Source organism: Vitis riparia, chromosome 18 (genome assembly GCF_004353265.1).
Source record: "Vitis riparia cultivar Riparia Gloire de Montpellier isolate 1030 chromosome 18, EGFV_Vit.rip_1.0, whole genome shotgun sequence".
Taxonomy (NCBI): domain Eukaryota; kingdom Viridiplantae; phylum Streptophyta; class Magnoliopsida; order Vitales; family Vitaceae; genus Vitis; species Vitis riparia.
The window spans coordinates 12,931,381-12,954,788 of NC_048448.1; the positions used below are offsets into that span (position 1 = coordinate 12,931,381).

Below are 23,408 nucleotides of genomic sequence, written 5' to 3' on the forward strand. Positions count from 1 at the left end.
TACACAATACTGAAAGAAAAAGTATCCATTTGCCGACATTTGGATTTTCTATTGACTTGGGATTTCCGTCTAACCTCCCACATTTCACGCAGCTATCCATTTTTTCCAAGAAAAGAATCATGCCATGTCACGTGAGGGTTGGCTTCTCCTTCAATTTTTATCATTTTTTTATATTTTTCTTCATATTAAAATAAAATCCTTGAAAGTCATTAATGGGTGTGACATGGGAAGACCAAAAGTTAAACTAGAAGAAGAGAAGTTGATGATGAGAAAATTGAAAAGGAGATAAATGATTACTATAACAATTTCTAATTATGGGTTAAAAGAAAATGTGATATTTTGTTGTCTGATTTGGGGTTTTTTTTTTTTTTTTTTCAATTTTATTAGTGTGGCTCCACCAATTGCATGTGGAATGCAGAGAGGGTGGGTTGGGAGTGGGCATGGTTGATTTGATTTTATTTGACGTTAGTGGGTCCTCCCATTTCATTGAAAAGAATATGTGCTTTTCTTTTTCCAAAGCTTTGGATTTCAAGCCAAATGTGATGATACAAAAGGCCATATATTAACTTGCCAAATGTGATGATCTGAGGGGCCTTGGAAGTTTGTACATTCATTTTTGGGATAGTGGAGAGATTCATCTTCCCTTTCTAGGTAAGTATAATATCTCATATTAAATTCCATCTCCATATTTGGTAGTCATGCCCAAACATGAAGCAACTCATGCTCACTTTCCATTCCAATTTTATTTATTTTTTAGGATTGACCATTTTTTCTCACATATTTGATTTGTATAAAATAAGTGATGAAATATAATATTTATAATTTATTTATTTATTTATTTTTATATCAAATGTGTTAATCTTAAAGAAAAGTTAACATATATATATAATTTAAATTGAAATAAAGAAAAAGCAGGATCACTCGTGTAAAAATATTGAAAGATTGACCAAGTAATAAGTTTTGTTCATCTCAATTCCTCTGCATTTCGTGTAGTGCAAACTATGAGAATGTAAAGTGGGTTGATAATGGAGAGGATGCCCTACTCTGAGTAGAACTCACTCCTAGCAGTGGGGCAGAGTTTATATGATTTTTGGGAAAAAATAACCTGATCTCAAAACAAATATCACTTCTACAGATTATCTAAAATAGTCATTTCTTATATTCACATTTTTATTTTTAAATGAGGTTGAAACGGCATTTTGAAAATACGACATCACTCAAGTCATATTTTGAAAATACAATTCATATTTTGTATTTGTCAAAATACATTTTAAGTGCAAATTTATTGTAATATAAGAGTTTGTTTAACTATATTTTTTAAAAATTGTTTTTAAATTAAAAAATAAAATACAGTTTTTAAAAACAAATTTTAGAAAATATGATGAAACATACTCATGTTTTTATTTTTATTTTTTAAAAGTAAAAAATAATTTTTATTTATTATTTAAAAATTATTTTCTATTTTACTTTGTTTTTAAAAATTGTTTATAGAAATCAATGATTAAACAGTGTTATAAAATTTAAAAAACAGTTTTGTGTTTTTAAATCAAGTTCTTAATTTTTTTTATGTTTTTTTTTCTTATATAATTTTGTTTTATTTTGAAATAGAATAGTATTTTGAAAAAAAAAAAAAAAAAAAGTCAACATGACACTCACGCGACCATAGGGAGCTGCATTGAATAAAGTTTCAAAAAATGTCCAAATTTAATATTATTTTTGGCAAAAAAAAAAAAAAACCATTTTGGCTAAAAATTTAATTTGTTTTTCATGAATTTGAATTTTTTGTTAAATTAATCCTTTAACCATACAAAATCAAAGCTAGAGTAAAACCAGTAACAACCCATCTGCAGTTTCTGCTTTTTGGTGGTTATGGTGTTAAATGTGTGATGAATGATAAGAAGGAAATGCTCACAAATAGGACAACTTGGTGGACGTCTCCCATAGGACAAGCCAAACTTTTCTTTTATCACACATGGAGATGTTTGGATAGAGAGAAAGAGAAAGGTGTGAGTTGGGAAAGTCATGATCCATTTAATACATCTTCCTCACAATTTTAGAACACCGCATACCATTACATCCCTCTTGATCCACCATTTTTATTTCATAATGGTAGGTTTCTAAAGTCTTCGAAAGCAACCCCTCCCTCACCCTCATCATCACTCACAACAAAGGCGTTAAAATTTGACACGATTCGTAGACCCAACTACCAAATTTGACATGGATGGGTTCGAGTATAGTTGTATTTGGGTGAAATTCGTATATATTTGTGTAACACATATATAATTAATTAATTAATTTAAATTGACTTAATAATTATATTTAAAATTGTGTTTTATGAATTTATATTTTCAACTTGATTATTATTTACATTGTGATGTTTAAATTAATTAATCGAATGTTCGAGTTTGAACAAGACATGAAGACAAATAGATTTCTTTATATTTTAATTAAAAATCATATAAATTAAGAAAAATAAAATTTGTATAGAAATGAATAAATGTGGGAGATTCGTGTGGGTTCCGTGTTTTCTCCGTCTATTCCTATTTCTTTGTCTTTATTCATCATGAATCGTTATGACTTGCGGAAAGTCCAACAGGCGATCAAATGAGGTGGCAACTTGAAATTCAGACAATATCCATACCTAAAATATATAAATATCTAGGGTGTGACTCATGACTTATGAGAAGATGTGGAGGGAGAGTGACCCTTAAAAGGAGGGAGGGAAGGGAGGAAGGGATAGAATGGTTGTGGTTAGAATCCAAACAAAAATCATTTTCAGAAATAAGAGAGGTGGGAGGGGGGCGGGCAATGGGAGACAGGAGAGGGCCTATCCAGCTTGGACAAACGGCTCTATATGTTAAATAAAACTGAAAAAGTATCATGTGAGAAATGGGAGACGGCAACATCAGGGAGTGGAGGCTTACATGTGTCGGCCTTTATCGTTTTAGACTTGATAGCTTTATCTATAATCTACCAGTCAATGTAAGGATCGACAGACCAAACATTTCCTTGCAGTGTTTGGAGACAGACCATACGACACACCCCTAACATTAGGTTCGTTATAAATGTACTGAACTCAAGTGGAAATCGGCTACGTTTATTAAGGTAATAAAGGCCAATATTTAGCTCCACTTGGGTTTTACATACATATTCATCCATTGTATGATGAGTTTGAACTTTAAATTAAATTAATAAGAAAAAAAATCGTTGAATTACTGTTGGAAGACGAAGGGTGTAAAAAGGGTGTTTTAGGAATTTTGAAAAAATATAGAAATTTGAGAAGGACGTTCATTGAATGTTGTATTTTGAAGAGATAACTTTGGTTTAAATATGAAAGTTATTTTTTAAAAAGATAATTTTAAAATTCGATTACAAATCATTTTTAATTGGATTTATGAAAAGTGTTGTAAGATTAAAAATGATTTCAAAAGTGCTAAATTTTAATAAATACATTTTTTAAATTGTTTTTTTTAATACCTTGGTGTTTGGATTGTCTGAAAACGTAGTGGATGTCGGCATTAATAGCCAAGGCCCAAACACGGTTTGTTCCTTCTTATTGCGGCTCAAAACTTGGACAAGTTGGGGGCTACATCCAACTCAATGGGTCAAAGGAAGGACCACAAAACCCCCATACGCTAGGCACTTTTTGTTTGCAATTTTAGATGGTGGGAGAATCATTTTGACTTCCTGTCCATCAATTTGGGCTTTGTGAGAAGCCCCATTGACAATCTTGGGCGCAGTCCAGGTCCTGGAGCGAGTAGACCCACAGCTTGTGGCACAAGTACAAGTCCAGCAACTGCATGCCCAATTGTGAAGCTATAAAGGCCTATGTAACAATTGAGTAGCCCAGATGACTCTTTTATGAACAACAATCATTGGATTGGGCCCAACATTGGGCCACAAGAATACTAGAATTGTAAGGTGAGTAGCAGACAGGCCCGCCCAGCTATATTGATTACCACAAAGAGCTACACGACATATCAAAAATTTCATTTGAAAAGGCCCAATTTTGATTCTACCCCGTACCAATTACAAAAGCGATTACTTAACATGAGAAACTTTGAAGGAACACCAAACCGTGACTCGGATCTGAACAAGAAGTGTTAAAAAATTAGGTAATTTATCATTTGACCATTCTTTTAAGAAACCGACCCTCTCTTCTTTATTGAGATAATAATACTTTGTGGCCAAAATTTCCCTGGTTTCCTTTACATGATGTTGTCCAAGTTCGTTTCTCTTTAAGAAAAGCCCATGTGTGATTATCACAACAATAAAGAATGAAGATGCCATACGGTTTACCTTAAGTCGAAGAAAGCCCACAGGAGAGTGCCACCTAAATATAATTTTTTTTTTTCAGGCCACAAAAATCCAACACCTACACGTGTTACGTTTCTATTGGCCCCGCTAACTTTTCAAAGTGACAAGATCTTTTCATTAACAATAATAATTAATATACGTGGAACGTGGGCTTTAATCAAATGGGTCGGTGCTTGTATTAACTACCGAACTCACGTCACCTTGAAGATATCAATATTGGGCAAAAAGCTGCCCCAAAAAGCATACCCGAAGCGCGTTTACTACACGCGCTGTGAAAATGTGAGTCGCCAGTTCCCACATGCTGATATCTTCTTTTCTCGAACCTATTGCGCGCGCCCTCCAGAAAGGGGCGAGTTGCTTTAAAAAGTTGGATCATAGGGTTTGGTAAAGTTGCCTTCGAAGGCCTTCCCCTTTTGTTAACTCCTTTTTCCTCCCATTGATGGAGAATCATTGTTATCGATGATCATGATGCTGCCGTGGGACCTTTTGTTTCCTCTTCCTACGTATATATATTTTTTATAGTATTTTTAAAATATTCAAATAATTATAAAATATATTACATATGGTTGAAATGAAAAATAACTAATTGAAAAATTAAAATAACAATGCAAGTTGCCCCTACATATTAATTAGGACAAAAACCAGTTCTCTGTCGTCGCAAATTCCTAATTGCGCCAGCCTAGGTTGGACTTGGGGGAGGCCCTTAAATGTAAAACTGAGTTTTCAAATTATGAGGCTTTGCCAGTTTTGTTTGGCCGGCAATTAGGAAGCCAACTATAATGAGTGGGATCTTAGGTTCTTGTTGAACATCAACCCGGGTTGGGCAAGGCCCACCACATATTTGGATTTCTATGGAATAATTTGATATCTTGTTTTTCTTTCTCTATAGTGTAAAACAAATGAAATTGGTCACCATCAATCAAACTTAGAGACAGATTATAATTATTAGAATTGACTTTAATTATCCGACTAACAATTTGAGTACTCTTTGGACGACAGGCTGATATTGAACCGTGAATAGCACGCGCGACAAGGAAGAGGGGCAAACTAAACAGAAACGCCAGACACCAGTACTCTTGAGAGATCTCACGTTGTTGTCACAGCGCCCATACATTCACAGGTCTTAATCCCCCGAGTCGCGCCAACAGGGCTTCCCCACCACGCCCCGGAGCCGAGGCTACTAGGCTACTCTGCACGCAACCATTCTTTTTTTGTTAACAAAAACGCATTTGTTTTCATAGGTAGCCTCAAAATAGATGACATCATCGGCTATATAGGGTGCAGTGTTTTATAATAGAACCGCTCCATTTCCCCAAAAATATCTCACCTTACCCCACGAAGAACCAACCAAAGCTACGCTACTAATGGGCCCCACTAGGCCTATAACGTGTATGGCCAGGATTTTTCCTCCCACCTTCCTTTCATACCACCTTCGGGGAACCCGAGGAGATGATCAACGACCACAATCATCCCAACGGATACTTCAATAGCGTGATCCTACGGTCAATATCGCATCGGCGGTTGCCGCCCCGTGGTCACTCTGGTCTTCGACCGAGGGGTAACCGACTCCAGCGGTTGTCGGCAAATTTGGAGTAAATAGTTTTAAATTTAAATTAAAAAAAAAATTAAATGAATTAAAATAAAGTAGCCGTTACAGCTTTGTTCTATAAATGGAGGTTCCGAGTTGACGAACAGATTCGTGAAAGTTCTATACACAAATCCAATCTTGACCTCTCTCCCAAGCTCTTTAGTTTCTGAGACCCTTTCTACAGATTAGAAGTTTTGATTTTTGTTATATAGGTTTTTTTTTTTTTTTTTTTGTGTCCTCTCAAGTGATTTTATTTTTCGGATCATCATTTTCTTTGAAACCAAACAATAGATTCGAGAGGGTCTGTCAGCAGAAGCTTCTTGTATGAAGCTTCGGGTTTTATGATTTGAGTTTTTGTTCTTTTTCTTTCTGTATAAAGTTTTCTTAGTTTGTTTTCTCTTCTCTTAGTTTTGGATGTTATTACCAACTTTCTCGAGAAAATCTTCATCGATTTTCCACTCGCACAGCAGGCTATTGATCGTGTTATTTTGAGATCATCGCCTTTTTCTTTTCCTTTGGTATTATCAATTTTTAGATCTTTGTAAACTGTCAAGATCTCTGACTATGGAGGCAGTTCTCGTTCCTTGTTCACCGGAACAATCCATTTCTCCGTACAGGCAAATTAGAAACCCTAAGAGAAACAACCGCCGATTCATTTCCAAACCTTCTGAAAACCTTTCTCCTTCAAGAAACATTCATGGCGGTCTCTTGTTAGCGCCTCCTCCTTCTCTTTCCTCCTCGTTTCACTCATCAGCTTTGCTTTTCGATCATCATCCTCATCATCAACAACCACCTCTCCTTCCCCTACCAGTCCCCAAAACCTACGCTTCTCTTCCTCCACGAAGCCCTCCTATCAACAAAAAGAACAAAATCAGAGACCAATCTCTAACGCCAAAGAAATCAAAGCCTTCCAGTAGAAGTCCTAAGAAGGAAGATTCGAAATCAACAGCAATATCAGATGGTTCGGTAATGGCAGCATCCACTAACAGGCTAGGACCGGAACCGAAGGATCTTCCGAAAGACGCAGTTTCTAGGATTTTGACATCAGGAAATATTGTTATTGAAGATTTGGACAAGTTTTCTGGTTCGGTGTTCACACTCTCCCCTCCTCCGAGCAGTTTGCCTTTACCTAAGTTCTCTCTCAGGCCGAAGCTCAGTTGCAACGCCGAAGCTGCCGGAATAGATGCCGGTGCGACGGACAATCTCCGTCGACTTTTACGACTCCCATGAAAACGCTCGTCTTTCTCTATGCAGGCTCTTGTTATTGAAATTTGAAAACGAAGTGAGGGTGTTATGTGTAAATAAAAGCATAAATCGAGGGTATGCTCTGAAGACTGTGTTGTGTAACTTATTTGTTGTTTTTGTTTTCCAAAATGTTTGTGATCACCACCTGTGTTTTTGAATTGGGGTGCACAAAACTGCGTGTATTAGGAGGCTAGGAGCTAGGTGCCTAGCCTTGGGCGAGCCCTTTTATGTTTACTTTCTATGTAGTTTTCTTGTTCTAATTAAATGTATTTTCGGATCTTATAATACTTCTTCCAAGGATCCTCCACCCCCCCAGGTGGGTAATGTACAAAAAAACAGTGCATTCATAATTTTGAAGTACAAAACCGCGTGTACTGCAAGACTGTTCAATTCATATTGCCGTTCATCATCCTCATCCGCCAACAAACCAAGTCACCAGAAATGGTCTGTCCTTCCTTCGTATGCAGAGAGTCTCATGTATTCTGTGACCACTTGTGTCCACATTTAGTGCACTCATAAAAAATGGTCTGTCCTTCGTCCGCAGATCTCAACTGTGTAGAGAAATAAAGTAAGAAAAGAAATGAGTGGAAATTTAAACATGAAGTGAGGGAGGAACCCTCTTGATCACAGTGTGGGAGCTAAAGGCCTAGACGCGTACTTGTCTGGTGTAATAATAGAGCCAAGTGTCATCTTCACATCGATCACATCTTCCCTTGGTCTGTAAATGTAAAGTTATTATGAGCTACAGATTCCCAGAATATAACAATGAATATTGGCCACTACAGCAAAGCATCTTACTTTTGCATTTTGGGCTTCTGACTCTTCAGTAATAATTCCATCTAGTTTTACAAATGGCTCAATGTTCAGCTCTCTTCTAATATCCTGCATTGACACAAATGGTTAAGAAAAGAAGGATTATCAAGTTTGAAGAGACATTGCCTATTCCTAATGCTAACATGTAGATATTGAAATAAGGTCCTGAAGAAGTTAACATTCAAATAATTGTTATCTGGCCTGGACCAGACTAGCTAGTTGGTCGGTGAACATGGAGCAACCAGTCAACCGCCACAAGCGGTAAAGCTGTACAACCAGATTATAAATAAAATGTCAAGGGTGAGGTGCTGAAAGAATCAAAACTTGAATCTTCTAATTTAATTCGAGGAACTTTGAACCAGCATGTTAGCATCGGACTTTTATTTCATCTGAAGCTTCTTGTATCTTTCCTCTTCATATGAGAAGTGGGCCAACAGAGTCAAACCTGCAATTTTAGCAGTTGATCTGTGATCCAATCAAAACAGGTCGATGGCCAATTTGGATTCAAAAACTATGTTCAAGAGATAAGGAAGCGGTACTTTATTCTTAGTAGAGATAAGCATGGAAAATGTTGGGGTTGTAAACTAAGCACAAAAGTCAAGGAATTGACATGACGGGTTGACACATGAACATAATTCGCTTTAGAGCTCATCTTCTTTGAGAAGTGAAGTTCAACTTGGTGTTTTTCATCCTTCAGGATCATCTCTTGTAGAAAACTTATGCATTTCTCTGATCATAACAGGGTTTATATCTCATAGTTGGCTATAAACAAGACTTTGCAAGAAGGTAAGGCTACCTAATCAAATTACCATGAGCTAACGTGAAACTACTTTGTCTTAACACATGATCCTGCCACCTTGACAAACTTCAATATTTCATCATTTGGGTATTTGTTAATTGACGCTATCTGAAGTTTTGCAAAGAATCAGATAACACCTTAAAAATCTCCTCCTAAGGTCCAACAAAATAGCTAAAAACACACAGGGAAAACATACATATTTCCAACAAACCCAGCATGGGTCTGATCAAATCCCTAGATAAATGGAGACAAACTCGTACACCACCTGTTCTTGGAGCATGTGATGGGTCTCTAATCCAGTCCCAGAGGCAAATTGCTCAAATCAGAATCATACATATGACATATGACTCTTGATAGTCATCAACAACCTAGCCATAAGGGGTTGTGCAAGGCCCGCCTCTGAACCCTAAGAATCATCTCTGTGTCCCAATGTTCATCCTTTCAACCAAAAAGGTGAATAGAGGATACACACCCACTCATAGATGTATACATATGTCTATATGTCTATTGATGGAGGACAAATAAACCTAAATAGGACAGTTCCACCAAGAAACAAAAATTGCATCCATTATTTTTCTCTCAATGATTTGTTCACTTTAGCATCCTAAAGGATCAAGTGATATAATAACATCTCATCTAGAGTTGTATTATAAAATATCTATAGAAGAATCCCTTTGGACTCCAACATAATCCATGAATGAAAATCTATGAACTGTTGGATCCAATCAACGAAATGTGTAAATAACAAACCTTATCTACCAAAAATAAATATAATCATTCACATTCACATTCCCATTCTGGATATTCTTCCCAGACCCAAGGCAGTGAAGGGAGTGTAGGTCCTGGTTAGTCAATGATGCTATCTAATCATTTCAGCAATTCTCAGATGACTAAATGGATGATCCTGGCCCTTTTTAGCACTTCACAATGAGTGCCTTGATCTCTCTTCTACACCAACAATAAAATGTGTTCAAAATTTTTATGCAAAGACATGGAGCTATGTGACATGTATATAATAACCATGTGCTTAATAAAACAATTTCCATCATGCAATTAAGCTGCAGCTATTTTGCAAGTCAAGTAACTCATCGCTGAAGCACATTCATCAACTCTGTAGTTAAAGGTATACCTCTGCAGAAACAGTGTAACGTATTTCTCTTCCAGAAATATCTGCAAATTGAGGAAGTCAAATTAGAAATCAACAAAAATTCAAAAAAATTAAATGTCAAGAAATCCACAGCTCTATTAACAAGTCAAGATACTCCCATCACTTAGGAGAGAGCAAAGAGACAATATAATAGCATTATGTAACCCTGTAACATTTTAGAGTGAGTACAAAATAAGGACAAGGTAACAAAATTTGAAGCACAAAGGGAAGAACTAGAAAGTAATTTGATGTATATCATGTTGAAGTCAGGTAAAACTACACGTAAAATGCACAAATATCAATGTATTTACACATGCTTCATATTGAGTCATTGCAGGGGTCATCTCAATCACCACTAACATGCTTTAGCTGTCAAAAGATCATATCTTACAATCATAATAATATAGCCATCACACAATCACATTGGTTTGGGCTCATCTAAAAATAATCTTTCTGCTTTTGATTGTATGGACAAAATTTGATATTGGTAGTTTATATCATCAAAATAGGAGCTTAAAGTGAAACAAAGCATCCATTAAACAGATCAAATTATAAAATGGGAAAAATTTAAAAGACTAATAAATGAAGGGGCCACTGAAAGTTTGTGTACCTGGTAACATGCTTTGATTTAATTTGTCCTATAAACATGAGTTTTGTACATGAAGGTTTGATTCAAAGGACACGAAACTCGTCTACTAAAGGACACAAAACTCGTCTTGTCAAGAATCTGGAAAGTCTATTTTTGTTACTTTTTGCTAAGCATATGACACGTGGTATAACTGAACCTTACATAAGTAGATAAAGGCTAAGCTAAAGATTTTTTAGGGACACAACACTGGCGCCATCTGTGGAAAGATGAGTGAAAAGCCCCATTCCCACTGAGGAAATACTTCATCTTCCTTCCAAGCCCCAGTGGTGGCTCTGTCCTTGACTGTTCAAAAGCATCTGCAATGGCTTCAGAACAACTTGGAAAAGCAACAAACAAAAAACCAGAACCAGTTGGAGATGCTCTTCACTGTCTCAGGCATAGGAGAATGGGGTCCTGCATACAACAGCAATAGAATGGACTCTGCAGTGCACCCCTGTTCTTATTTGTACTAAGATACATAGACTGACGTTGGAGACCCATACCAAGAGAATGCTTGGATACCATTTGATATGGTAGATGATTTGACATTTGGTACATGAGGATCAAGCACCAACTTCAGCCCAAAACACATCGCAAATGGATCGATGCCTGCCCATCCCACGCCTCCGCCTGCAAGATTCACTGTTCAGAGGGTGTGCCCGGATTCTACCTCCAATTCGTCCTCTTGCTTTTGTTCGTTGGGTGATATGGCAGCAGCACATTCTAATGTACTCAACACCTTGGTTTCACAATGCCAAAAACACTACATGGCTCAAAGGGGAAAACCCAGCCAGTCCATCAACACTTTCATCACTAACGGCAATAAGAAGACATAGTGGACAGCATTGAAAAAAATCAGTTATGTATAATTGATAATGACATTTTTTTGGGTATGGATCTTCAACAATGAATGTACAGAACCAGCTCTTTCTCCCCTTCACTACCCTTCTCTATTGACTCCTAAATGACATTGAGCAGAGTTGACAAGAACGATGGACTTTCTCTATCACTGAGCAATTTACCTCTCTTCTCCATCTCTTTATAGAAGATTCCCAAGCTGGAAAGCAAGAGAAAACACAAGAAAGTTGAAAGAGAAAACCTGGTTTATCCAGACATCAGTGATCACAAATATCTTCAACACCTAGAAGAGCAGTAAACTTCCTTGCAATTTTTTAAAGTTAGGCCATGTAACTTCCCAAGGTGAAATGCCTAACCCAGAAGAATGCTCAACTAAGGCGAATGCCCAACATGGTGAAATGTGCAACCCTCTAGGTGAAATGCCCAAACCCTCATGGCAAAATGTGCAAACCATCAAGGCAAAATGCCCAAACCCTCAAGGCAAAATGCCCAAACCTCAAGGCAAAATGCTCAACCCTTAAGGCAAAATTCCCAACCCTCAAGGCAAAATGCCAAACCTTCAAGGCAAAATGGCCAACCCTCAAGGCAAAATGTCTAATCAAGGTAAAATGTCCAACCCTCAAGGCAAAATGCCCAACCAAGGCAAAATGTTCAACCAAGGCGAAATGTTCAACTAAGGCAAAATGCCCAACTAAGGCAAAATGCTAAGCTAAGACGAAATGCTTAACCAAGGCGAAATGTCCCACCAAGGCAAAATGCCCACCTAAGACCAAAGGCTTAAAAAAAAAAAAAAAAGGAACTCAAGATCATGTACCTCCAAACATTGAAAACCCCATCCAATGCCATAGAGCTCACTTAAAAGACAAAGAAAAGTCATAAGGCAATCGTGCACTTCCTAAAGTCGTGCACATCTTGTGGTCACATTCCTTAAAATTGTATAAACCATCCTCAAAAAGAACTATTCATCAATAGTTTTGAAAAACATAAGATAGGATTGATTCATCTCAATTAAAAATAATAATAAAATAAAATTGGAAATGAGGGCTCGAGTTCTTAGCAATACAAGAAGGATATAAAGAGTGATTCTACATTTCCCTATTTACACAACAATCCACGCACCAGGGGGCAAGTAGCCCTACCAAAATAAAACACATGGCAAGATAAAGTATTTTTCTCGCCTGAAAACTCCTTAGTGAAGCTTACACACAAGAAAAAGAAGCAAGTGAAGGGACCATTAGAAAGTTTGTGTTCTAGGTAATATGATCCCAACCAAGTTCGCTCCCAACACATGAACCCTCTATTCTAAAGAAATGAGGGCTCCCAACGCAAATAATTTCCCTGACTTCTCTTAAGAACAAACATCATTGTCCACTCAACATACAACATGTGGCACCAAAAAACCCTATGTATATGTGTTTGGTTATAGCAAAGATCAAGACTATAGTAATGGAGCCCAAACCTAGATATTCCATTGTGGAATACTAAAAGCACTAGAAACTCAATGGATTAATTTTTAAAGCAAAAACTTTCTCGCTGTCACTGGAAAAAGCGCAAATTGTAGATCCATAGCCACATGTCAACAAGAAATAACATTCCACAGTTGGGGGTAAGTGGTCAAGTCAGAAGATTCCATCTAGCATGAATAAGTTTTTTCGCTTGGAAACTTGTCAGCCACTAAGCTTACACGCAAGAAAAAAGGGGGCAAGTGAAGGAACCACGGAAAGTTCTTGTACTTGGTAACACGATCTGGTCTAGATCCCTATAAACATGAGTTTCATATTTATACAAGCACAAAGGTTGCAATTCAAAGGACACGAAACTCATTTCTTGAAGAATATGGAAAGTCTATTTTTGTTTCTTTTTGCTAAGCATATGACATGTGGTATAGCTGAGCCTTATACAAGTAGATAAAGGTTAAGCTAAAGATTTTTTAGGGACACAACAATAAAAAAAACAAAAAACTCTAGCAATGTGGTTAGTTGCTTTGAATTGGAGGCCCCAATTCCATATCCACAATAATTGATCTATGTTTTTCCCTATTTGGAAGTCAATTTAAGTTCCAAGCAGCCCGATCAACAAAAAAATTACACGGGAAAAGCAAGATTATCAAATTCCGTGGAATAGAATTTTCAAATCAAATCCAATCTTGAGGAACCAAATGAAGTGTAAATAAGCAAGCTTTCTCGATTTAAAAAATGTACAAGTGGAAGAGGCTATACCTTTCACTTTTCGCCTGGACTTGCACAAAGGGCATTCAGCGTACTTAGTTGAACTCATACATAGCATTGTTCCGCACAAATTACAGAACATGAAATCACGTTGCCGGCTATACGCCATGAAATATCCCTTTGATGGGCTGTTTCAGAACCAATACAGAATTAATACAAATTTAATGAGAGATCAAATAATAGAAATTATGTGTTGGGCAGAACAAATCCTAACTAAGCCAAGTAGCCAGACGACGCTCATCAAGACCTAAATCATAGATCAAGTCGATACTAATTCTTGAAGAGCTAAATATCCTTTAGTACAATTAGTTCTTAAAACAGTCTGGTTGGTTGCCGAGAAACCGTAGGAAGGAAAAAAGAAGACTTGGAAACTTAGAACCAGTTTGAGATTGGCGTAGGAGTTTCAGAAAACAAACGCAGCATTCAAAAGAGGAATTGTCAAAGAATCACCTGATGGGTGCCTTCCAAAGGGGAGGGAGCGTGATTTTCCCTATACAACGAGGCGCTGCGACCTGTGAGAGAGAGGGTTTTAGGGGTTTAACGTCAGGTTACCTCTCAAACTCAAGTTGGGCCCGGCCGCGGTCAAGCACAGCCTCGATTGCAGGCCTTTCACAATTTTGGCCCAAATTCCTAAATTGGGCTGGGGTTTGATTTTGATACAGAGGGAAGACAAAAGGAAATGACATTTACAAATTAAATTAAGTCCATTTTTTTTTTTTAAATTGATTTTAAAATTAAAGCATTTTAAAAAATAAAAATAATTATTTAAATAAAAATTACTTTGAGAGCCCGATTAGGGTCGTCTTCTATTTTTCACTTTTAGTTGAAAGCTAAAACCGAAACAAAGTCACAATTATTAAAGGGAAATGTTGGTATTGTTAAAAATTATTAAACAAGAAAAGCGGATTTTAACTCACTAGTATAAAAAAATATTGAATTTTTATTTTTATTTTTATTCATTTAAAAATGTTTTAAAATATATATATTTTTTTATAAGTCAGATAATTATTTTTTAAAATGACAATTTTTACTTATGAGGTTAATAACACCAATTTGAAATAATAAAATAAGAAATTCCAAAACCTAAAACTACAATTAAAATTTAAAAAAAATTAAAACTAAAAGCATACAAATAAAATATTAACTTTCACTTTGTAGAAAATAGAAATATTAAGAAAGAGTTGGAAATATAATTAGGTCAATATTTTATTTCTTTAATTTTTAGTTTTTTTATGATTTAATTATATTTAATTCATAAGTATTTTAATTTTAATTGTATTTTTATTTTTAAATTTTTTTATTTTATTGTTGATATGGGCTAAAAAAATTTTGTTCAATTTTATTTAAATAAAAATAAAAATGAGAAGATGAGTGAATTTATAATATATATATATATATGATATAAAATCATATTAATTAAAGAATTAGAAATATTTTATTTATCACTTGAAAATGTTTGAGATCTTTTTTACTAATAATTTGTATCTCATACTATATAATAAAAAATTTATAATATATTAATTTATAAGATACTTTTATTAAATTAAAATAAATTAATTAATTTTTTTAATAGTTTTATATAATATTATCGGGTAAAAGGGTATTTCAGAAAATAATTATTTGACGTATGAAAAAGTGTATATATTTTAAAATATTTTTTAATAGAATAGATGTGGAGTCCCACAAGATTTCTCATATAAGTTATTTTTTAAGAAAAAATTATAAGATATTTGAATAAAATTAATCAAATAATAAAAAAGAATTTTTTTTCTTAGAAGTGAATCCAAACAAGCTGCGTTCTGAGGGGAGGGGGATGATGAAATGCGGAGAAGAAACAGAAGGAGTGGAACCAAACAAACACCAAGTGAAGATAAATAGAAATTAGAAAGCCTTATGATAGGATTATGGTTTGGGTAAATAATTAAAATCATGTCTTGGAATTAAAGCTGAGCAAAAACATAATGTGCAGCCGCGGGAAAGGTAGTTGGAAATTAAATGCTGAATGCCTTGAGTGGCTTTTGAATTCTTGTCCATTTTCACTACACGATTCTTTCAACATCAAGTCGCTCTACTTGGAAAGCAGCTTTCACATCAAAAATTGAAAATTCACAACAATGTATCCCACACAGCCTTCAATAAAGGCCACACATTCGATCTTACTAAAAGTTTGTCTCAAAAATTTTCTGAAAAATGACTCATCTTACATCTCCCCCTTCTCTGCTCTGGACCATTTAATTCCCTACAACACACTCTAGTGCCCTCTGACTTTCCATCATATGGTTAGTTGGTGCCCAGTGAGCCACATCTCGTCCTGCAGGGTAGTGAAACCATGCCATCCATGTATCTCCAGTTTGTTTTCTTAGCTCTTTTTTGAGTGAAGCTCCAATATGGTGTGGGGGTGAAGAGCTCAAGTCACTGTCTTGGACCCCATCTGTCTTAATTGAGACGCCAGTAGATGGCTTAGCTGTAATGAATCAAATACATGATCAGTGAGGTTAACCACACACCCTCTCAAGAATTGCCCAAGTAAACAAATCTTTGGTACACTAATCGTAGGGTTCAGTGACTGAAAATGTTGTACATAGTAGCCTGGACCATGGCCCCACTGTGAAGGATAATGATCAGGTAGGTCAGAGTATTAAATTCATTTGTGAAAATTGAGTGGTGTGGTGCAGCAGAAAGGGAATATAATTGGCTAGTAAAAAGGCCTTTAATTGGATGAATTTTGGATGAGTTGCTTGAGCAGGGAAGGGCCCATTGGCGGCAAGAAAACAGAAAGAAAGGGGCAGAGAAGTTGGTGGACTTGAATGTGGTGGGGCAGAGAGAGGTGGAAAATGTAGATGAATGTAAGAAATATTTGGCTAAGAGGCAAAGCTTCCGGAGCATCTTACGATTAACCATCACCACTATTCAAAATACAGTTAAGAAGGCGAGTTGTTGGTTGGTCAACTAAAAGGACTTCACATTTATTAGTTGATAGGAGACTGTTCAATCTCCACAAGCTCTCCATGACACTAGTAACTTTCATGTTGCTTAGCCATTTCTAATAATTCCCTACCTCTCTCCCTCTCTCTGCAGTTTAATCTACGTGCTTCCATGGAAGGACTAGAACTTCGCTCCATTCAGATTTCCGATCAGAACCCACTTCCAGAGAAGGATCAGCAATCCAACTCAAGTCCAAAAGACACTGTTTCCTTCTTCGGCCTATTTGCAGCTGCTGATACATTGGACTGTTTTTTTATGTTCTTTGGTAGCATTGGGGCTTGCATCCATGGTGCTGCACTTCCTGTGTTCTTTGTTTTGTTTGGCCGAATGATTGATTCTTTGGGACGCCTATCTTCAGATCCAGATAAACTTTCCTCTCAAGTTTCCAGGGTACGTTATAAATCTTCCCCTTTATGTTCTGGTGCTAATTTTTACTTGATTTAAATTGTTTAGACAAAAGAGTTCCATTGTGTTCAATTTTGGTTTATTTTCAAGCATTGATCTTAAAACACAGAAATGGTAATGGCTGCTTGAGTTCAGTTCTATGTTTTCGGTGTTTCTGAAAAGCCACTAACTTCTACCATTTTTTCCTCTTCTATTGCAGCATGCTCTATACTTGGTCTATCTTGGACTTGGGGTTTTAGCATCAGCATGGATCGGTACATTCTACAATTCTAAGCTTAATCCAGCTGGAAGGCTTTAATAAATTTTCTGTTCCTGCCATCTACTTCACTTTCCTTCTCCTGGTAATTGATCATTGGCATCTATGCCGATACCATGTCTTTCAGGTGTTGCATTTTGGATGCAAACAGGGGAAAGGCAGACGGCCCGTTTGCGACTCAAGTATCTTCAGTCAGTCTTAAGACAGGATATTAATTTCTTTGACACTGAGGCCAGGGATAAAAATATCACTTTCCACATTTCAAATGATGCAATTCTGTTGCAGGATGCAATTGGTGACAAGGTAGACTAGAAAACCAAAGTCAAGAGTATGATAGATAATTTCTTGACAGTAATCTTGATGAATGCTTTTGTCTATGAGAATAATTCTTATTTTGTACTTTCATTTGTATCTTAATGCAGATAGGCCATGGTTTACGTTACCTTTCTCAATTCTTTGTTGGATTTGCAATAGGATTCACATCAGTATGGCAGCTTACACTTCTCACCGTGGCTGTTGTTCCATTAATGGCTATTGCTGGAGGAGCCTATACAGTAATAATGACCACCTTGTCAGAAAAAGGTGAGGCTGCCTATGCTGAAGCTGGGAAGGTTGCAGAAGAGGTAAACTGCATGCCTCTCTTCAACGATTTATGCCTTTTGGTGCATGTAAAAAGTTTCTACACAATTTATATAACTGGGACCCAATAACCAGCTTCTATTCATGTATATACTTGAGGACTTTTCAGCCCAATAAGCTTGTGGAATGCAATCTATCAAATGGTTTGTTCTTCCAATCATAAGTGAAGAAAGCTGCTCCTTGTCATACTCTTATGGCAAATTGATTGTAGTCTGCTACTTTATATTTTGCTTCTTGGCACAGAAGGAAACTCAGATTAGGATCACAAAAAAACATAAAGATCAGTAATAATTTTAGGACCTTTAGTCTACTCTCATATGATATTCAGTTCAGAATTTCTGAAGTACAGCTTACAACCATGAAAACATTCTTATCCAACTTTTTTTCCTTTTTCTTGCTTGATTTTATTGTTGCAAACTTACTCACAGAGCGTTAAGGAGTTCTTCATCTCCGTACTTAAACCAGCATACACAGCTATTAACACAATATTTTTAAGAGTATGCATTGAAATTGAGTATATTCACTTGTAATCAATTTGGTGTCTGGCTTAATGGTCTATTGTCAATCTTTTGGGCTGTTTTAACTAATGAAGACCATTAACACTTGCCTTCTCTTTGGAACATGTATCAGGCTATTTCACAGGTTCGTACTGTATACTCATTTGTGGGAGAGGATAGAGCAGTTGAAACATATTCAAGGTCACTTCAAAAAGCCCTTAAACTGGGGAAAAAGAGTGGGTTTGCAAAGGGAATTGGTATTGGCTTTACATATGGGCTTTTGTTTTGTGCTTGGGCATTACTTCTCTGGTATGCCAGCAAACTAGTCAGGCATGGGGACACAAATGGGGGGAAAGCATTCACTACAATTCTCAACGTCATATTCAGTGGATTGTAAGTCCTCTGCTCCTCCAAAAGATTTAATGGCTCATTTTATTGTCAAAAGTTTTTCCCTAACAAAAAACAACAGTTTTTCCCTAACAAAAAACAGACTTTTTATCTTGTAGTGCTCTTGGTCAAGCTGCCCCTAATCTTGCTGCCATTGCTAAAGGCCGGGCTGCTGCAGCCAATATAGTAAACATGATTGAAACAGATTCTACTGCTTCTAAAAGGTTAGATAATGGAATAATGTTGCCAAAAGTAGCTGGACAGCTTGAATTTTGTGAGGTCTGTTTTGCTTATACCTCACGACCTAGTATGGTCTTCGAAAATTTGAGCTTTTCTATTTATGCTGGGAAGACCTTTGCTGTTGTTGGGCCAAGTGGTTCAGGAAAGAGCACCATTATTTCCATGGTTCAACGTTTCTATGAGCCCACTTCAGGTATCTGAGCACCATCCTAGCAGAGTCCATTTCCTTTTACAGTTGGACTGAAGTCCATGATCTGAATTAGCAAATCATCTGTTGAATTGTTAGTTCTAATATTTCTAAGAGTATATCTGTGGCTTATGCTCTACTGATACATACATTAGGTAAAATACTGTTGGATGGACATGATATTAAGAATCTCCGATTAAAATGGCTGAGAGCACAGATGGGGTTGGTTAGTCAAGAACCTGCATTGTTTGCCACGACTATAGCTGGGAACATTCTGTATGGAAAAGAAGATGCTGATATGGATCAGGTCATAGAAGCTGCCAAAGCTGCAAATGCACATTCTTTTGTTCAAGGCTTACCTGATGGTTATCAAACTCAGGTGTGTACTAATCCCAGGCCTCGTGTATTTTAGCCAGTAATTATCTATTTATCAATGAAAGGAATCAACATAACTACTCCAGTTAATAGCTTTCACCCTTATATTCAAAAGTAATGTCTGATAAGTTTGTAACTTCAGGTAGGAGAGGGAGGAACTCAGCTTTCTGGAGGGCAGAAACAGAGAATTGCAATTGCAAGAGCAGTGCTGAGGAACCCAAAGATACTGCTGTTAGATGAGGCCACTAGTGCTCTTGATGCAGAATCGGAACTCATTGTTCAGAAGGCACTAGATAAAATCATGTTGAATCGAACAACAATCGTTGTTGCACACAGATTATCCACAATTCGAGACGTTAATAAAATCATTGTTTTGAAGAATGGCCAGGTTGTTGAAAGTGGGACTCATTTGGAATTGATTTCCCAGGGGGGGGAGTATGCAACTTTAGTGAGCTTACAAGTATCAGAACATGGTAAAAGTCCAAGTACAAAGGTTTGTCAAGACACTTCTGGGATTTCTAAAAGTTTTCCAGAATCCCCCAACAGTCAGAACCACCAACAGGAGGTTAAGTCAATTACCAAAGGAGAGCTACAGCCATATGATCAGAACATGGCCTCTTCCAGCTCTCCTCCAATTCCATCACTTTGGCAACTAGTTAAACTAAATGCACCAGAGTGGCCCTTTGCTGTGCTTGGATCAGTGGGCGCAATTCTGGCTGGGATGGAAGCTCCTCTGTTTGCCCTTGGGATCACACATGTCTTGACTGCATTCTATTCTGGCAAAGATTTCCAGATTAAGCGAGAGGTTGACCACATTTCTCTCATATTTGTTGGAGCGGGCATTCTTACTATTTTCATATATCTATTGCAACACTATTTCTATACATTGATGGGCGAGCGTCTCACCACTCGCATTCGGTTATTAATGTTCTCAGGTCCTTTTCTCTTCCTTGTACAGTATTCACAGTCCAAGTCTATAACGCCATTTGTTGATTCTTCTCGTGGATGAGGGAGTTTAACTCTTATATGCATTTGTTTCATGTTTTGAACTGCAGCAATCCTTTCCAATGAGATAGGCTGGTTTGATTTGGATGAGAACAGTACTGGCTCTTTGACATCAAAATTAGCGGCAGATGCGACATTAGTAAGAAGCGCACTTGCCGACCGCCTCTCAACCATTGTGCAGAATGTTGCTCTCACTGTGACAGCATTTGTTATTGCCTTCACATTAAGTTGGCGTATAGCATCTGTTATCATTGCCTCCTTCCCTCTTCTAATTGGAGCTTCCATAACTGAGGTAGTCTAGAAAATCCTCAGCTAGCATCAATTTGCAACTATATCATCAGTATGTCATTGTAATTTATACCTGTTTACTTTCTTTAATCTGCAGCAACTATTTCTTAAGGGTTTTGGAGGAGACTACACACGGGCCTACGCTCAAGCAACTGCTGTGGCACGAGAAGCAATTGCCAATATTCGTACCGTTGCTGCATTTGGTGCTGAAGACCGAATCTCACTCCAGTTTGCTTCTGAACTGAACCAACCAAACAAACAAGCACTTTTACGTGGCCATATATCAGGTTTTGGATATGGTGTATCACAGCTCTTTGCATTCTGTTCCTATGCACTTGGCCTTTGGTATGCATCAGTTCTTATCAAACACAAAGACTCAAACTTTGGAGACATCATCAAGTCCTTCATGGTTTTGATAATCACTGCATTTTCAGTGGCAGAGACACTTGCTCTAACACCTGACATTGTAAAGGGATCACAAGCACTTGGATCAGTCTTCAGTATTCTCCAAAGAAAAACAGCCATTAACCGTGACAATCCTACATCTTCAGTGGTAACTGATATCCAGGGAGACATAGAGTTCAGGAATGTGAGTTTCAGATACCCCGCAAGGCCTGATCTCACCATCTTCAAGGACTTAAATTTGAAAATCTCAGCAGGAAAGAGTCTTGCAATAGTGGGCCAAAGTGGGTCAGGGAAGAGTACTGTGATCTCACTGGTTATGAGATTTTACGACCCAACTTCAGGGGCAGTCATGATTGATGGATTTGATATCAAAGGCTTAAACTTAAGATCGTTGAGGATGAAAATAGGTTTAGTTCAGCAAGAACCAGCATTGTTCTCTACCACAATTTACGAGAACATCAGGTATGGGAATGAAGAGGCATCGGAAATTGAGATACTGAAAGCAGCCAGGGCAGCAAATGCTCACGGCTTCATCAGCAGAATGCCTGAAGGGTACCAAACTCAAGTGGGTGACAGAGGAGTTCAGTTATCAGGGGGACAGAAGCAGAGGGTGGCCATAGCTAGAGCAATATTGAAAGACCCATCCATTCTCCTTTTAGATGAAGCAACAAGTGCCCTGGACACAGCATCCGAAAAGCTGGTTCAAGAGGCTCTTGATACACTAATGGAAGGCCGAACAACAATTTTGATAGCACACAGGTTGTCAACTATACACAATGCAGACAGCATTGCGGTACTGCAACATGGTAAGGTAGTTGAAACCGGAGACCACCGGCAGCTCATCACCCGGCCTGGCAGCATCTATAAGCAGTTAGTTAGCCTACAACAGGAAAAAGGTGAAGTTCCCAATTGATCATTTTGTACAATATGGAGAATCATACACCAAGGATTTGAAGCCTAACATGATTGCTTTGCTGCCGATTACTGAGGACAAGCATAAAGATTACCTCGGATATTTATATATATAGAAAAACGCATATATATTCTCTAACAATGAAGTTTGCTTATGCTGTTATAGAAAGCGAGACATTCACTTCTTATTTTCCTCTGTTTTTGTTTTTGCAAATAAAGTTGAAGGTCCGGCCACCCATAAGGGCTGCCTAGTGCCTACATGATGCTGAAGCATTGTGTCGAATTTTCCGTACAGAAATTCATTGTTATGCCAATATTATATTGTGGATAGATGCATCCAGGTTTTGCTGTTCCCGAAGGGCGTGGCCCTGGAATTGGAATCTCAACGAAAATGCCAAATACGACTAACAAGAAAAGCTGGAATTTGCAAAATACTAAAGATGAAAAGAAAAAGAACAGAGATAGTTGGAGGGTTGGTACATTGTGATCCAAGGCACATGGGAGTAGGTACCAGTACCCACGCTCACTGCCATTTCATGTGCTTTCCCAACTTCAAGGTTGTACTCTATAGCGTAATTAGCGGATTTTTTAATTAACAAAAAGAAAACCAAACTTCAAGGTAGCTTTTTTCAATTCCTTTGTTTTTGAATAGAATTCGAATGAAACGGTTAATTATTTGGTGCGCATGTCGCATAGGGGGCACGTCTGTTGTATGATTCTGCGGCACTGAAATGGTTGTGCGCAAAAAGACAAAACAATGTTGGCAGCCACGTTTGTTGGGGGTCCCATGCTTTTCTCTTTTTTTTTTTTTTTTTCTTTTTTTGGGGCGAAATGGGGTAAGAGGGGCATAAAGTGAACAGGGGATGAAGTTCAATCCAACCCCATTTCCCCCACCCCATCCAACCCTGCCCTGCCCCTCCCTGCCCTACCCTACTCACGTGCAACTGTGGACTTCGAATTTATTGGACCACCCCATTTCTTATCCATGGTACATATCAATGGTAGCGGTCCAGGCGGCTCATAAGTCATGAGATTGTTAGGTTGGAAAAAGGAAGGCCATGCCAACCCATCAGCCAGCACACCTCATGATTTTCAAATCCTTTTATATATATATATATATGTATAGTTGAATTCTGTACTATTAGTGTTTGTTTCATAGAAAAATATGAATTAATCTATGAACATTCTTCAAGAGTCTGTTAAT

At 37.3% G+C, this 23,408-nt stretch overlaps 3 protein-coding genes across 3 annotated transcripts; 2 read left to right on the forward strand and 1 right to left on the reverse strand.

Annotated features, from left to right (window-relative positions):
• The first annotated feature begins 6,018 nt into the window (after positions 1 to 6,018).
• LOC117907113 lies at positions 6,019 to 7,432 on the forward strand. Its single transcript, XM_034820501.1, has one exon. It carries the CDS (start codon positions 6,470 to 6,472, stop codon positions 7,133 to 7,135), a length of 666 nt encoding a protein of 221 aa, XP_034676392.1. The 5' UTR covers positions 6,019 to 6,469; the 3' UTR covers positions 7,136 to 7,432.
• LOC117907114 (DNA-directed RNA polymerase I subunit RPA12) lies at positions 7,426 to 14,158 on the reverse strand. Its single transcript, XM_034820502.1, has 6 exons — positions 14,074 to 14,158; positions 13,615 to 13,751; positions 9,892 to 9,932; positions 7,949 to 8,032; positions 7,809 to 7,868; positions 7,426 to 7,701 (listed from the first exon to the last, which is right to left on the reverse strand). The coding sequence occupies exons 2-6, from the start codon at positions 13,730 to 13,732 to the stop codon at positions 7,624 to 7,626; spliced, it is 381 nt and encodes a 126-aa protein (XP_034676393.1). The 5' UTR covers positions 13,733 to 13,751; positions 14,074 to 14,158; the 3' UTR covers positions 7,426 to 7,623.
• Positions 14,159 to 16,642: 2,484 nt separating this feature from the next.
• Positions 16,643 to 22,496, forward strand: LOC117907555 (ABC transporter B family member 13-like). Its single transcript, XM_034821137.1, has 10 exons — positions 16,643 to 16,998; positions 17,213 to 17,267; positions 17,397 to 17,572; positions 17,692 to 17,892; positions 18,539 to 18,798; positions 18,912 to 19,225; positions 19,375 to 19,598; positions 19,737 to 20,529; positions 20,650 to 20,891; positions 20,985 to 22,496. The coding sequence occupies exons 1-10, from the start codon at positions 16,720 to 16,722 to the stop codon at positions 22,203 to 22,205; spliced, it is 3,765 nt and encodes a 1,254-aa protein (XP_034677028.1). The 5' UTR covers positions 16,643 to 16,719; the 3' UTR covers positions 22,206 to 22,496.
• Positions 22,497 to 23,408: the final 912 nt, after the last annotated feature.